Source organism: Leuciscus leuciscus (genome assembly GCF_965113295.1).
Source record: "Leuciscus leuciscus genome assembly, chromosome: 1".
Lineage (NCBI taxonomy): Eukaryota > Metazoa > Chordata > Actinopteri > Cypriniformes > Leuciscidae > Leuciscus > Leuciscus leuciscus.
In genome coordinates, this window is record NC_138725.1 from 11,960,532 (window position 1) to 11,976,476 (window position 15,945).

The window sequence follows — 15,945 nt, forward strand, 5'->3', positions numbered from 1 at the left end:
ACAGTTGGGAACATTTGTTTGTACAACGTGGACGACATTTGTCTTGCACTGTGTGGTGTTGAACTTACACCCCGCCCTAGCATTCAATATTTAAAACCTTTAAGTCATCCTTTAAAAACTCTTGACAAATCAGGAATATTTATTTTGAATAAATCTCAGATCCAAACAGTAATTGTAAACAAAAAAGAGAAATAAGTAAAAGAAAGTTCAGAGATCCAAGATACACAGAAATAGTTCAAATGACCTTGAGAATCTGTTCAAATACACACACGTTGTCCTTCCAGCACAAACAGGCTTTAGTAATAGTAGAGGAGAGCGGGGCACAACATAACGCTTTTGGACTTTCTCAGTTTGTGTAACTGACCAATGGCAAGAGGGATTTCTTTTCAAGTGTTTTTTTGAGGGGTGAAGTGGCAGTTATTTGCACAGGCAAAAGATCATAACTCACCAAAAAGGTTAGTATATAATTTCTATTTTATGTAAAACAAACATTTTCTAATGTTTTTACTTATGTTAACAGCAAACTAACATGATGTATCGTTTTGTTTTCGTCTGAATGGTTTTAGTGCCTTTTTTTCCTGACTGTCGTCAGAATGGTTTTGGTGCCTTATTAGCCTACTGCCTTTTTCCCTAACTGTCGGCCGGGTCGCTGTCATGGTGATAATATTAACTGGTGAGTAAGTTAAGTTCACCTATATTAGCCGAAATATTCTTTAGTTAAAAAAAAAAAACTATAAAAAATAATGTTTGTGTGTGTGTTCCTCTGCCTCTTTAACGCAAGTTAGCTCATCAGGCGGGCGGAGTCGTCGGTAACAAACAACCGAGCTAACAGCGAACTCAATGTGAAATACTGAGGTAAAGTGAGATAGACGAAAGTGCGGGTTTTAAACAATGTTTTCACGTAGGCCTATATGATTTAATTTCAGGTTTGTGATCTGGATAATGCCATCTGCAACGATGGAGTGTGTTGGAGCCTTTTCATTGTGATAACATCAACTGGTATGTAAAGTTTTGGTTAACTTCACCTAAATTAGCCGAAGTAAACGTATTAAACAGAGAAGCATAATAACTTTGGTAGGCTATGTTCTGTCTCCTCTTTCACAACTTTTTGACAGATGTACAACGTAAATACGAGTAAAAGTAAGTTAAAGGGATAACGTAGTACACCTTAAACAGAAAATTATATATGTCATCATTTACTCGCCCACAACTTGTTCTAAACCTGCATGGAGTTCTTTCGTCTGAACATAAAATAAGATATTTTGAATAATTTTGGTAAATAGTGGCTGGTCCCTATAATAGAAAAAATACTTTGGATGTCAATGAGGACCAGTAACTGTTTGGTTGCTCATGTTCTTTAAAATATCTCCTTTTGTATAGGCCTACAGCACATTAAAAGGAAGTTATGAACAAGTTGAGGGTGAGTTAATGGTGACAGAATTTTGAGTAAACTAACCCTTTATCCAACACCATTGTTAATTTCATCTTTTGTTTTATTTGCAAGTTTGTGGTCTGAATTATGTCGTCTGAATTGTCGGAGGTGTATTTTGGAGTCTTTTTTGTGATTGCCTTCGTAATGGTGATAACATCTACAGGTGAGTAAGATGACATCAACTAAATTAGCTGAAGTATGCATTAGTTAAGCAGGCAAACATGTTCTTTTCTGTTCTTTATTTTGAATTTGCAGCGGCCATTCCCTCCGGACTGTACATCACTGCTGACGCTCTCCACTAATACACAGAACGGGTTGACGTTGGAGGAGGAGGAGGAGGAGGAAGAGGAGAAGGAGGAGGAAAGGGTTAGCAATATACCATTATCAATATAGCAAAGTTTTGCTAGCTTATATTTTTAATGTTGTTTAATTGATTACAAACTAAAAACAACATACAACATTATATCTTACCTCATCTTCACCCCACATGTTATTGTTGTTAGTAATAAGTTCTGTTATGGTATTTTAGTTTTTTTCTGTAAACTATAACACTAAAAGGCTGCTGTGACTTTGTCTGTTTCAGGAGAGTCTGTTCTCAAAGCAAAAACATGGATGCTGACAATGAAGGGCAGAATCATCCTCCAGTTACAACTGCTAACAGACGACTCTTCAGCATTAGCTGTCTATTTTGTCGAATGCAGAATCAGGTAAACCAATATATATATATATATATTTATTTATTTATTTATTTATTTATTTTACATTACATTTACATGCATGCATTTGGAAGTCACTTTTATCCAAAGCAACTTACATTGTATTAAGTTTAATTTAAATTATCCATTCCCTGGAAATCTAAGCTACAGGAATGTATTGAAAAAGAATGAAGCATTAATGATTTTAATGTAATGGATTATGAGGTAATACTATCCCTGTAGGTTAGGGGGGGAAATTGGCAAAAATGTGATAATTCAATATTATTGCGCTTCCTAACATTGCGATACAGCAAGTATTGCGATTCGATTCTGCGATATATTGCGATTCATGTCCCCCATATTATTCAAAGGCATTACAAAAAATAAGACTGCTCAACTCACTTCAAATGTCACATTAAATCTGTGAACATCTTCTACACATTTACTGGAGGCTAGTGCAAAAACTTTGTCCTTGAACATTCAGTACCTTAATACAGAACGTAATTATATGAACGCGTCACCACCGCATTAGCACCAAAAACATGGAGATTTTTATTTTAGAGAATAATTAAACAACCTATTCGATATACAACAATTCTATAATTAAATAAACTAATCGAATATTCAAAAATTGTGACTCATCCCTGCATGTAATATCTTGTTTATTCCCAAAATCTTCACTTATGTCTCGATTTTAGAAGGGGATTATAAACGTTTCTTCCTTGGTTCGCTTTTATTTAGGCCTATTACATTCACATTCTTTACTGTGGTAAAGTAGAAAAACATTGTAGGACAGATAGCCTACATTTTTACTTGAACGTCAGATTCATTTCAACAGTTTTTGCTTGTTATTAGACATGTACGGCGCGTCAAGTTTATTTGATTTTTAGTTTTGCTCTCTTAGGCAGCGCAATTTCAAACATAGCTAAATGTCTTGCCCTTGTGGAAGATTAAATTCACTTTTCATACCTTTTTACAAGTAGAAAACATGACGATATCATAAAATAGATCGATGGTCTCTTTCCTCCTCGTGCCATCCCTCTCAAAGCACAGAGCGGTATGGCTTCATGTGGAATCACATGTCTTTGTGTGGAAGTATTAAACGAAAGTTTTTTTTTTTAATAGATTTAACTTTTCTATTATGTAAGTTTCTAATATTTACTGATATGTATTTGAATGCTTTACAGGCTTTGTGTTGCTTCTTTGACGGAATTGATCAAATAAAGACTTTTTGGCTCGAATAAACTACATTTTTTAATTTAAATTTTCATACTAACCCCCCAGCCACTGCAGGTAGTTGGTCCATTACCACCGCAGTGGTAAAGAAAACTGCCACCGTCACAGTCTTATAACCTACTGTATATTGCAATACTTTGCGCTACTGTATCAATATAATTGCGTGCGCAAAATATCGCGACACTGAACAGAATCGATTTTTTCCCCACCACTACTGTAGGTGGATTCAGAATCAGATGTAGTGCTTTTATTAACGCCAAAGTACATGCAGCATCAAGTTTGAGGGTTAGGGAAAATTCTGCCAACACCGGTCTGAAAAAATGATATATATTTTTCCCTGCTTGTGTTTGCAGGTTCATTCTGAGAGTCAAGCCTGATGGCACCAAACACCAAAGGCACAGATCAGATGGAAATCTGGAAAGGTCCAAAGAAAAGCATCAGCCTGAAACCCTCAGTGTTTCTCATCAGAGAGCTTGTCAACTTTGACTGGCAAAATTACTGAAATGTAACAACACAACACTGACTTTGACTGTATTTTATTGTTTTAAGGCCTGTTTTGCTTTTCAGTGTGTGTACGTTTTTGCCATGCTTCAGATACAAATGGTCACCAAGGGATTAATTCTATGGACTTTGGAGATGTTGCCTTTTTTTTCTTCAGCTAGTGGCTCCTAAAGGTCAAGATTTGTAATTTGTACTTCTAAAACAAAATGTTCAACGATTAAAAATATTATTATAAGGACAAATGTTTGTGAGTTATTGTGATTTTTTTTGGGGGGTGGGGTAAACATAAATAAAAAATGTATATGATGAAAATTAAAAAAATTTAAATGAACTCAATACTAATACTGTAAATGAAAATACGGTAATAATACTGTAAATGCAAGTACAGTAAATGATACAGTATACTGTAAGTGAAAATACAGTAATACCGGTAATACTGTAAATGCAATTACAGTAAATGGTACAGTATACTGTAAGTGAAAATACAGTAATAATACTGTAAAACATTTTACAGTAACTTACTGGCATCCAGCTGCCAGTAAGTTACTGTAAAATTTACAGCAACCTTTTTACAGTGTATATAGAAGATGGATCCTAAAGGCAACATGTAAAGATAGAATAATATTGGTGCAAGAATCGAACCTTGAGGTCCCCCTGTCCCCCAAAGAAGAAGCGATCTGGATGAACCTCCTTCCCCTGTGCTTACAGAGCAAGATCTACCAGAGAGATATGATCTGAACCACTCAAGCACATTTCCCTTAAGACCAACCCAGTGTTCCAGACAGTCAATCATTATATCATGATCCACTATATCGAAGGCCGCGCTGAGGTTGAGAAGAGGAGAGAGGAATATCAGAAGAGCATTTTCACCATTGTCCAGTGCCAAAAATATGTCATTCAGTACTTTCACCAGCACAGTCTCTGTAATTGTTGACTTTGTTCTGATATGCAGTTTTATCTAACACTATATCTTCACAACTCGGTGCCTTTCTGATTCCTCTTCAAGGCCTTATGTGGTTGAGGAATGCTATTTTTGTAACTCAATCTGTATCTTATCGAGGTACTTGGGTAAGAATATGAGGGGAGTATCACAGAGTTAACCAATAAGATTGTGCATGCTGAGACTATCATACAAGAATTTCTAACACTACTCAAAATAAAATCAAACATTTTTCTTTGTAAGCAGAAACTCTTTTTAGAACCATTCAGGTTGTTTATTCCATTGTGACATTATTTTAAGGACAATTAAACACTTTTCGACTTCAAATGTATTGTTGTGATTGTTTAAAGTAATTGCACATCATGTTAATATTTGTCATACTACTAGTTTATATATGAAGGGTCACTCCTTCCTCTCAACACATTTTTTATTGGTAACAACAGTCAAAGGTCATTTGATGATGACACACCCGATAAATGAGACTGTCGTTATTTAGAAGACTGCTAGAGGGCACTTCATTTTAAAACGTAACTGTTAAATTGGTAAAATGTAATACCAATGGGGTTGTTTTTTTTTTGGAGGAGGACAGTCTCCTTCTTGCGCTTCCCCCTCCTTTTCCCCTTCCCCCTCCCCTCAATTCACTAGTTCACACTTACAAATAAGTTAGATAGAATAAATGCGTATTTGGCATGCTGTCCGAGGAGAGGGCTCCGGGCTCGGTATTCGGCCCGAACCCAGAGTACTCCCCCCGTATTCCTGGCTGTAAAAGATTAAGCCAAGAGTGAGGAGTCGGGGTGGTGGAGGGATGCTGGAAAACTGTCAAGGAATATTTAGGTGAGTTGACAGTGTGGATATATATATACTTCTTGTCATGCTGATAGGGTAGACATAATTGTTTGATGACGAGTAGATTGGATTTATTATTTGAACGTGCTCCTCCCGAACTTTGTTTATAAAACATCATTTAAAAAAAATCAGTTTGTACATCATTTATAAAAAAGAGAGCTCTAAATGATATGAAACATGTTTACATGTGTTGAATAGTTTACACTTTAGATGACGTGAATGTCAATGATTTATTCATGCATTTAGTCATATAAAAGGTGTTAAACATGTTGTAGTATGTACAGCATTTACTGACGGCAGCAACAATCCTCCGTTCATTTGAGGTGACTCTGACATATTCAAGGAAATGTTGATTCCAGCAACTGCTCATGTTATCTTTCTCACATTCTGTTTACACAATGCAGTCACATTTGTGAAAATACTTAACAGGTTCATAGGGTCACAGAAATTACATAGTTTCAGCTTTAAGGCCACACCAGGTGAATAGGGTAAAAAAAGATATCTCCATACCCCAGTTGATTGATTACATTAAGAATTGCAAACATGTTTTGTATGAAAAGTTTCCAAAACAGTTTAAACAAAAATCTGAACACTGGATAAAGTCAAGTTCAAAATTCCTTTTCAGTTTGGTTTTACAAAGCAGATTTTGGTGCAGATCACTTTTTATCACTCCCTAAATAAAAAAATAAAATTTTTTATTAAATGTTGTATAATTCTATATGAACAAACCCCTCTGTAAAAGCCTTTAAAATATAGATATGAATAAAACTGTAAAGTTTGGTGTATGTAAAGCTGCTGAAGCGGAGATTTCTGGCTCAGTGTAGGAGAAAACAGTCTTTAAAAATATGGACAGTAATTGAAATATACAGATGCAAATAGATAAAGTGCTATAAAAAATATACTTAAAAGTGTATTTTGGATGTTTTCTTTTCACCAGTCACCAAAAATTGTGTCAACAATTGTGTTGATTTGATAAACAAAACAAAAAAAAGTTTGTATTATTTCTCATTCCATTACAAATACAACATTTTCAATGCAAATTATATTATCCACATAAGACTGATAAATAAAATGGAAAAATCAACATGAATCTCAGAATTCATATGGGTTTTCCCACTTTTCATGAAATGACATTAGCACTCAAAGTGCTTGAACTCCAGAAGTTTGTGTGAAACCTGATGATCATGTTCTCCAGCATTAGCATTAAACATGTACTGATGCAATTACACAATTACACTACTGAATAGATGAATAATATATATTGATCTATTCTGTATATATACCAAGAACACACACACAAACACACACACAAAAAAACAGCATTAATAATAATCATAATAATGGTTTGATAAAGTACACAACCATATCACCATATCATTTTTGTTTTTGGCTTCCTTTAAAAACAAATTATGTGTTTGGTAAAAAAAAAAAAAACTATTACAAAGACCATAAACTTACATAAAAAGCCAAGAGTCAAACTGCCCAACTTAAGGAAACTGTTTTGAACTGCTCCAAGACACGAAGGTTGAGATCCAAAGGCAACCCAGACACGTAATCTAATATACAGGCAATAGGTCAAAACTAAGGATGGCTGACGCGAAACAGTCGTTCCGAAGCTTTGCGAGATCCCGAAGCGCAGATGTTTCGAAACACTGATCCGAAGCGTGATTCAAAACACCTATGTCACGTGACTATGGCCATACGAAGCCTCGAAGTGTTTCACTTAGGCCCTGTCCCAAATGGCACACTCCGGACTTGTGGACTTCCTCAGAGTCCACACTTTGGTGACGTCATGTAGTGCAGACCTATAGGGCCCTTGGCGCGAGTCCACGAGGGCGCATTGAGAGGTATTTTTGGGACAGACTCGCTCGGCATGCCGGAAATAACGGTCTGGTTGTTGTTGGACAGGAGATTTCACATTTTTGCGCTCTGACGTCTTATCTGCATGTCCACTACACAGCCTAATTTTACAGTTCTATATTTTGATATTATGCATATCACCTGGGCATTAGACAATAGATAAATCATGCTTATTTAAATGATGTATACAGTTGTACATAATAATACATAATGTTCCATTTGAACTAAGATTACAATTTTAAAACATAATTTAAATATATTTTTTTCAATTTACAGGTTTCAATATTCATACTATGTTTACATATGACTCAGTAAAGCCCTGCCATTCGGTTCTATTTATTTAATGAATCATAATGCGATCGTATTATTAAACACGCTATTATTATGTTTGAGACATCAACCACTGGTCGATGACCATAATGTTTGTATTAACTGTAGGTAACAACTGGTAAAATGTACATTTAGGTCATAAAAACAGTAATATTTTCTTCTCAGCCATGTCAACAATTATCCATGAGTGAAATCTCCTCCCATCTGTTGTCTGATTGGCCTTTCGCAAGGATTCCTGGGTAGTTAAAGTGCGTGGAGCCTGCATCTATGCGGGCTTCGTGGAAGACCGCTTCAAGGGTACAAAGGGGGCGCTGCTGAGCACACTTCAGAGCGGTAAAATGCTGAATGGGACGGCCTACGGACTCGTAGACTCAGCGAGCACGCGCAATTCAAGTCCACGAGACCGAAAGTCCGCATGAAGTGTGCCATTTGGGACAGGGCCTAAGTGTTTCATCAGGTGTGGTCCGCCGAATCAGCGTTTGATTGACACGGTCGGGAACAGACAGACCACACAGTCGCACATCTGTATAAAAGTGAAATCAACGCATATTGACCTCGTGGGTTTTTGTGAGAGGAGTTTGATTTTGAGATAGCGGATTTTTGGTGATATAGTGACATAGTGCGATTTGATTAGTTATAGGCTATTTAGGCTTGCATTTAAATTTAACTGGAATTTAAATGAAACTGGAAAGAGATAGCAGTAATCTTTCCTCATTTGTATGTCATAGCTAAAAAAATATTTTTGCCGTCTGCGTCAATGGCCTCGTGGTCAGTGCGCCGACATGTAGCGTCTTTGCACTCGGGCGTCCCGAGTTCGAGTCCCGGCTCGTGGACCTTTCCCGCCTAGTTTTTTTGTCATCTCTCTACTGTCCTGTCACAATAAAAGGAAAATCACCAAAACAATATATATATATATATATATATATATATATATATATATATATATATATATATATATATCTTTGCATGCAAGCAACAAGTGTCCCTTGTGAGAGGATTTTTTCAAAGGCTGGAGAAATTATCTGTAAAAAAAGAAGTAGTCTAAGTCCTTCCACAGCAGAGAAATTAATATTTTTGAATAAAAATCTCTAAAAAAGTGAGACATTGTGGCTTGATTTCTTTTATTAATATTCATTTTGCAAGACCAAAATAACATTATGCACAGTGAGGAGCCTATAGGTTACAATCTTCACATATTAGAAAATTATAATAATAAAAAAACAACAAATTTTTTTAATGGCTCGTCAAGGTTGTTTCAGATCAACACCTGCAAGTGACCACTAGGTGTCACCGTTGAGACGGGTGTCGGATTGATTCGAAGCCTCGAAACAATATGGCACATTTGGTTCAACTGTTTCATTGCTTCACGAGGCCTCGATCTGGCCATCACTAGTCAAAACACAGGTAGGCTGTCCAAACAAACAAACAAACAAACAAACAAAGAAAACAAAACAGGCAGGGGTCAGAGGCAAAAGAGTAATCCACGGAACAGGCAATAAATCCAAAAACCAAGAGACATGAAACCAGGGTAAACGCTCGGAAATGCAGTGCAACAACATACAAAACTCTGCAGCGAGTAAATGAGTGAACATGGTATAAATAGGCTGAGACTAACAGGGTGATGAGACACAGGTGAATGCAATCAGTGATGATGAGTCCGGGCAGTGAGTTATGGGAAATGTAGTTTGTGAGGGAGTGATAATAGTCAGGTGTGAAGTGCCCTCTGGTGGCTCTCAAGGACACTCCAGCTGGTGAACGTTACAGAAACACTAATAATAATAATGGTGACCAAACATTTTCAATAAATCATCAACATCTAAACCTCTGTTGATTCTCAATAAGATCTTCTGTAGATGTCTGACAGAAATAAAGTCAGTCTGGTTAGTAAGTGAAGCTGGTAAATTTGTTTGTGGAGTTGTTTAATCCTCTTCTGCTGAGATCTTCACAGATTTAATGTCTTTATCTTCAGTTGATTTCATCTTATGCAGACTTCACACTGCACGATTTTTAAAGTAGTCGGGTCACTGTTCTTTTCACACTGCATAACTATCTGGGGTAGCATTCAATTGCTGGTGTGTGTGTTCACACCGCATGATGGATCTGCGACAGGAGGTTTCACACTGCATTTGTGACGGACTGAAAATATTACAGTGAAAGATAAGATTATTGAGTTATAATAGGTACCCCAAAATTATTATTTTTTATCTCTTTCTTCAGTTTAAGTATTTACAAGAGTCTAAAAAAAGTTATTCTAATGTTATATAGATTTAACTTTTATTCTGAAATAGGCCTGTAGGTGGCGCATTGCACTAGAGCGATGAGAAATGACGTTCTGGTCAAAGGGCAAAGTCATAAAAAAAAAGCGCCAGAACGCTGCAGACACTAATGTGTGTTTCTCATCATTTTATACAGTTACTATATCTCATCCTTCCCTGTTTGAGACCGGTAACACATGACTTTACAAAATAAAGAATTGCCAACAACTTCTGTCTGGTCCGCAAACTACATTTCACAATCAAACACACGCGAGAAGTGATAAGGAAATAACGTAAGACGTAAATTGTTATTTAAAATGATAGCCCACAAGAAGATTGTGATCCAAATTCTCAGTGCGCTGATTTGCAGCGAAAAGGAGAGAGAGAAAAAAAAAACAGATTATGAACACAATCACACAGCAGGATTGTGAATCACCGACAGGTCCAGATAGTTACCATGTCAAATATCTCACAGGCGTCTGTGACTCGTCTGTGATTCTCTCAGATTGTGTCTGATAATTCACACTGCGTGATTGTTACTCACGTAAACGAGCACCGATTTGCCAGGCATTTTGATTTCGGGCATTTGTCGGTGATAAAACCTGTTGGTGAGCGAAAATCAGGGCTAATATCGTTCAGTGTGAACTCTGTGTATGAAGTTAGTTGTAGTTCTTGTGTTTCTCTTTTTTCTGTTCTTGTTGTTCCTCTGTCCTTCAGTGATTCTGCTTGTTAACATCAGGTGTCACTACTAATGATCAGTCATCACTTAATTAATCACTTAATTATCTCATCAACTTTAACACTGCTTCACTGACTACGTTTACATGCAGCCAATAACCCGTTCAAAACCGGGATATTAGCAATAACCCGGTCGCGCACGGCCATGTAAACACCGGCAAAAACCCGGATATGCTCATATCCCGGTTTTTAAAAACCCGGATATTATCCCTGGGGTACCCCTTTTCTAACCCGAATATTTGTTCATGTAAACGCGTATCGGCATATCCCCATCAAAAGGAACATTGATTTGTGTTCTGCGCATGTTCTATTCGCAAGGAATCTTGGTCTTTTGAGTAGAGACGGCGCATACAAAAACCCGCGTGCAGTATACCGGAAGTAAACAAGAAGTAGAGGTAAACATGGCGAGACGCAGCACAGCACCACACTTTTGGAGCGAGGAGGAAGGCGCAAACAAAGGCGATAATGTCTGCCCCGAACTATTCATTATCCGCGTGCTGCTGCTGTTGTTGTTGTCTTTGAATACAGGAAGAAGAATCGGAAATGACGCACATTGCGTCTTAACGTTGTCCGTACGTCCAGACGCTAACCGTGCGTCGCAGTTTACATCGGGATATTGCCAATTGATTACAAATTCCATGTATACAGGAGTAACTCTCTCTGCTCACGCATGTAAACGGGTTATTCTGAATGTTTCAGAAACCCAATTAGTGACCTTAACCCGACCATAACCCGAATATTGGCTGCATGTAAACGTAGTCAGTGTTACTTTAACCCTCTAGAGTAGGACCATATATGCCCTGAGCAGTGTTGATTTAACACAAGGGATTTTTCTGTATAGAAATGGGTCAAGTACAAACTATAGTAAAACAGTGTTTGAACAGGATGTGAGAACATGAGCAGGTGCTGATAAACTAACTCTCCTCCAGTATATAAAGATAAACCAGGGCTGCACAACGCAATATCCAGACATTTACATTGATCTACTGAATTGGTTTGTGTTATGTAAATATACAATTGAACCATTTAACCTTTGAAACAATTATTTATGTATAATTCTGTTTCAGTATTGTTTGAGAAACAATGGCGGTCTGGACTGTCTACCTGTCTCTCTGTCTTCTCGTAGCTTTGACAGCTTCAGGTAAGAGCATTATTCCACATTTCACATCATAACTAATATTTTAACATGAACTATAGCACACCTGGGACTAATCAGAAGAATGAGCTAATAGAGTATGTGCTCTAAAGTAAACCTGAGTTTGTTTCTTAATTATTATAACATTTAGACAATAAAACAACAACGATTATATCATTATATCAGCTAAAGTTATTGATTTTTATGAAGGTATTTATAATATTACTTTTGACAATAAAAAACATAAACAAATGTATGTGTTGATCCGTAGCATATTATTAGTATTATTATTGGTAGTAGTAGTAGTAGTAGTAGTAATAGTATAGCAGTAACACTACTACTGCTGCTGCTACTAGCAGTTCTCCAGCATGCTTTAAAAATGTTCTAAAGAGCATCTTGGATGCAAGAAAATTTTGCTGGAAAACAGGTTTGCATAATTAAAGCTACAATATGTAATCTTTTTCACAACTAGGGGTCGCTAACCTCTTACAATAACAAAGGCGTAGATTGATGACGGATTGATAAGCGGAATCATGGAACTTGCCGTCATACCAAAGGATGTAATAATGTTTATGGGAAAAAATGTTTATGAGTGAGTGAATACATTGCTGTTTTTAACACGACTGTGGTGTGAAGCAGGGCACGATTGCTAATGAGAGACAGACATCAGCGCCACACACGAGTTCTGCGGATATATAGGAATATATAGGAATACGGACATTTCTACTGAACTACCCGCAAGTACTGAATTAATACTCACACAGGTCAGTTTATTAGACGAATGAAACTTGTGAAGTAACACAGCGCTGTTTCACTTGCTGTACACTGTCACACTAAACTGCATTTGAGTGTTGAAAGTTATAATGTTATTCTATGTGTTAGTTTGCTGGCTGTATGAGACTAGCAGTGAGCTAGATCAATATTAGAATAACATACTAATCATATTCTACACTCTAAACAAAAATGGTGCTAAATAGCACTAAAAGTGGTTCATTGGCTTGTAATCATAGGGGAACCACTTTAAGTGCCATATAGCACCTACCTTTGTCAAATCGTGCTATGTAGAACCATAAGAGGTGCCATATAGCACCTTAACCACCCCAAAGAACCGCTAAAGAACCGCTGAAGAACCAAACTGGGCTTAACAGGTTCTTTAAATGGTAGTGGTGCTATATAGCACCTTAACCACCGCAAAGAACTGCTGAAGAACCATTTTTTTTTAGTGTGTAACATTTCATCATGTTGAGCTATATAATGCAGTTGTCCATGTCTGTCGCCATGGTTACTATGGCAGTACGAGCGGAAACCTGGGATAACGCGGATATTACGTCATTGACAGGCGACAAGTGAACAGGGATGAGCCAGCATTTAAAATTGGAATTTCTCTGAAATTAAAAATCTTTGGGAACTTTTGGGAGATTGTAAGTACATAACTGTAGGAAATATATCACACTGTGCAAGGGATTTTTGGATATTTTATTACAAAAATCTTACATATTGTAGCTTTAATGTAAAATTACTTATTAGTGACTAGGAAGAGTGCAAAATCTTAAATGTCTTTCTCTTCACATCATGATGTTTCTGTGTTAAAATAAAATTTAAATCTATTCACTATGGTAAGCCTGGTAGTGGTTAGATATTGACAGAGGTTAGATAGTGGTTAGTTAGTGGCAGAGGTTAGTTATTGGCAGAGGTTAGATAGTGGGAGAGGTTAGGTAGTGGTTAGTTAGTAGCAGAGGTTAGGTAGTGGTTAGTTAGTGGCAGAGGTTAGTTAGTGGCAGAGGTTAGATAGTGGCAGAGGTTAGTTAGTTGTTAGGTAGTGGCAGAGGTTAGTTAGTGGCAGATGTTAGATAGTGGTTAGATAGTGGCAGAGGTTAGTTAGTGGTTAGTTAGTGGCAGAGGTTAGATAGTGGTTAGTTAGTGGCAGAGGTTAGTTAGTGGCATAGGTTAGTTAGTGGCAGAGGTTAGATAGTGGTTAGATAGTGGCAGTGGTTAGTTAGTGGCAAAAGTTAGTTAGTGGCAGAGGTTAGTTAGTGGCAGAGGTTAGGTAGTGGTTAGTTAGTAGCAGAGGTTAGTTAGTGGTTAGTTAGTGGCAGAAGTTAGTTAGTGGTTAGTTAGTGGCAGAGGTTAGTTAGTGGCAGAGGTTAGATAGTGGTTAGATAGTGGCAGTGGTTAGTTAGTGGCAAAGGTTAGTTAGTGGCAGAGGTTAGATAGTGCAGAGGTTAGGTAGTGGTTAGTTAGTAAAAGAGGTTAGGTAGTGGTTAGTTAGTGGCAGAGGTTAGTTAGTGGCAGAGGTTAGATAGTGGCAGAGGTTAGGTAGTGGTTAATAAGTGGCAGAGGTTAGTTAGTGACAGAGGTTAGGTAGTGGTTAGTTAGTGGAAGAGGTTAGATAGTGGCAGTGGTTAGTTACTGGCAAAGGTCAGTTAGTGGCAGAGGTTAAATAGGGGTTAGATAGTGGCAGTGGTTAGTTAGTGGCAAAGGTTAGTTAGTGGCAGAGGTCAGATAGTGCAGGGGTTAGGTAGTGGTTAGTTAGTAGCAGAGGTTAGGTAGTGGTTAGTTAGTGGCAGAGGTTAGTTAGTGGCAGAGGTTAGATAGTGGCAGAGGTTAGGTAGTGGTTAATTAGTGGCAGAGGTTAGGTAGTGGTTAGTTAGTGGAAGAGGTTAGATAGTGGCAGTGGTTAGTTACTGGCAAAGGTCAGTTAGTGGCAGAGATAGTGCAGAGGTTAGGTAGTGGTTAGTTAGTAGCAGAGGTTAGGTAGTGGTTAGTTAGTGGCAGAGGTTAGGTAGTGGTTAGTTAGTGGAAGAGGTTAGATAGTGGCAGAGGTTAGGTAGTGGTTAGTTAGTGGCAGAGGTTAGATATTGGCAGAGGTTAGATAGTGGCAGAGGTTAGGTAGTGGTTAGTTAGTAGCAGAGGTTAGGTAGTGGTTAGTTAGTGGCAGAGGTTAGTTAGTGGCAGAGGTTAGATAGTGGCAGAGGTTAGGTAGTGGTTAATAAGTGGCAGAGGTTAGTTAGTGGCAGAGGTTAGGTAGTGGTTAGTTAGTGGAAGAGGTTAGATAATGGCAGTGGTTAGTTACTGGCAAAGGTCAGTTAGTGGCAGAGGTCAGATAGTGCAGAGGTTAGGTAGTGGTTAGTTAGTAGCAGAGGTTAGGTAGTGGTTAGTTAGTGGCAGAGGTTAGTTAGTGGCAGAGGTTAGATAGTGGCATAGGTTAGGTAGTGGTTAATTAGTGGCAGAGGTTAGTTAGTGGCAGAGGTTAGGTAGTGGTTAGTTAGTGGAAGAGGTTAGATAGTGGCAGTGGTTAGTTACTGGCAAAGGTCAGTTAGTGGCAGAGGTTAGATAGTGCAGAGGTTAGGTAGTGGTTAGTTAGTAGCAGAGGTTAGGTAGTGGTTAGTTAGTGGCAGAGGTTAGTTAGTGGCAGAGGTTAGGTAGTGGTTAGTTAGTGGAAGAGGTTAGATAGTGGCAGAGGTTAGGTAGTGGTTAGTTAGTGGCAGAGGTTAGTTAGTGGCAGAGGTTAGTTAGTGGTTAGTTAGTGGCAGAGGTTAGATAGTGGTTAGTTAGTGGCAGAGGTTAGATATTGGCAGAGGTTAGATAGTGGCAGAGGTTAGGTAGTGGCAGAGGTTAGGTAGTGGTTAGTTAGTGGCAGATGTTAGTGGCAGAGGTTAGATAGTGGCAGAGGTTAGGTAGTGGCTAGTTAGTGGCAGAGGTTAGTTAGTGGTTAGTTAGTGAAAGAAGTAAGTTAGTGGTTAGTTAGTGGCAGAGGTTAGGTAGTGGTTAGTAAGGTGTTTTATTGAACAGATAAACTGTCATATGTATCTCTCAGTTACATACTGTACCTTTAAATGAAAATAATTAATTTAATTACATGAAATGGTAAAAAAATAAATAATAATAATAACACACAAGACTTCCCTTTAACAGTCTGTTGGGCAGGATGGACTGCCTTTGGATGCAGATGCTTTTCACAGTTTTGTGAAACAGTT

The 15,945-nt window shown here is 37.7% G+C and overlaps 2 protein-coding genes and 1 long non-coding RNA gene across 14 annotated transcripts in view; 2 read left to right on the forward strand and 1 right to left on the reverse strand.

Annotated features, from left to right (window-relative positions):
- LOC309499866 (uncharacterized protein) overlaps window positions 1-15,945 on the reverse strand; it is a 186,291-nt gene that overhangs the window by 145,242 nt on the left and 25,104 nt on the right. The gene's annotated exons all lie outside the window — the stretch shown is intronic.
- LOC309503150 lies at window positions 6-4,098 on the forward strand. 11 transcript variants are annotated; one of them, XR_014207521.1, is made up of 8 exons: window positions 6-455; window positions 567-673; window positions 782-999; window positions 1,116-1,140; window positions 1,505-1,595; window positions 1,688-1,798; window positions 2,016-2,139; window positions 3,717-4,098. It is a non-coding gene; the product is annotated as an uncharacterized lncRNA (long non-coding RNA). The 11 variants fall into 11 exon arrangements; XR_014207523.1 differs by lacking the exon at window positions 1,116-1,140 and adding an exon at window positions 1,381-1,420; XR_014207524.1 differs by having other exon boundaries at window positions 782-855; window positions 906-999; window positions 1,505-1,798.
- LOC309502936 (uncharacterized protein) overlaps window positions 11,903-15,945 on the forward strand; it is a 217,345-nt gene continuing 213,302 nt past the window's right edge. For both annotated transcript variants that reach the window (XR_014207436.1, XM_082175604.1), the window contains exon 1: window positions 11,903-11,974. Coding sequence is in view for 1 of the 2 variants with exons in the window: in XM_082175604.1 (XP_082031730.1) it covers window positions 11,917-11,974 (58 nt within the window). In the remaining variant the exon portion in view is untranslated. The remainder of the gene's footprint in view (window positions 11,975-15,945) is intronic.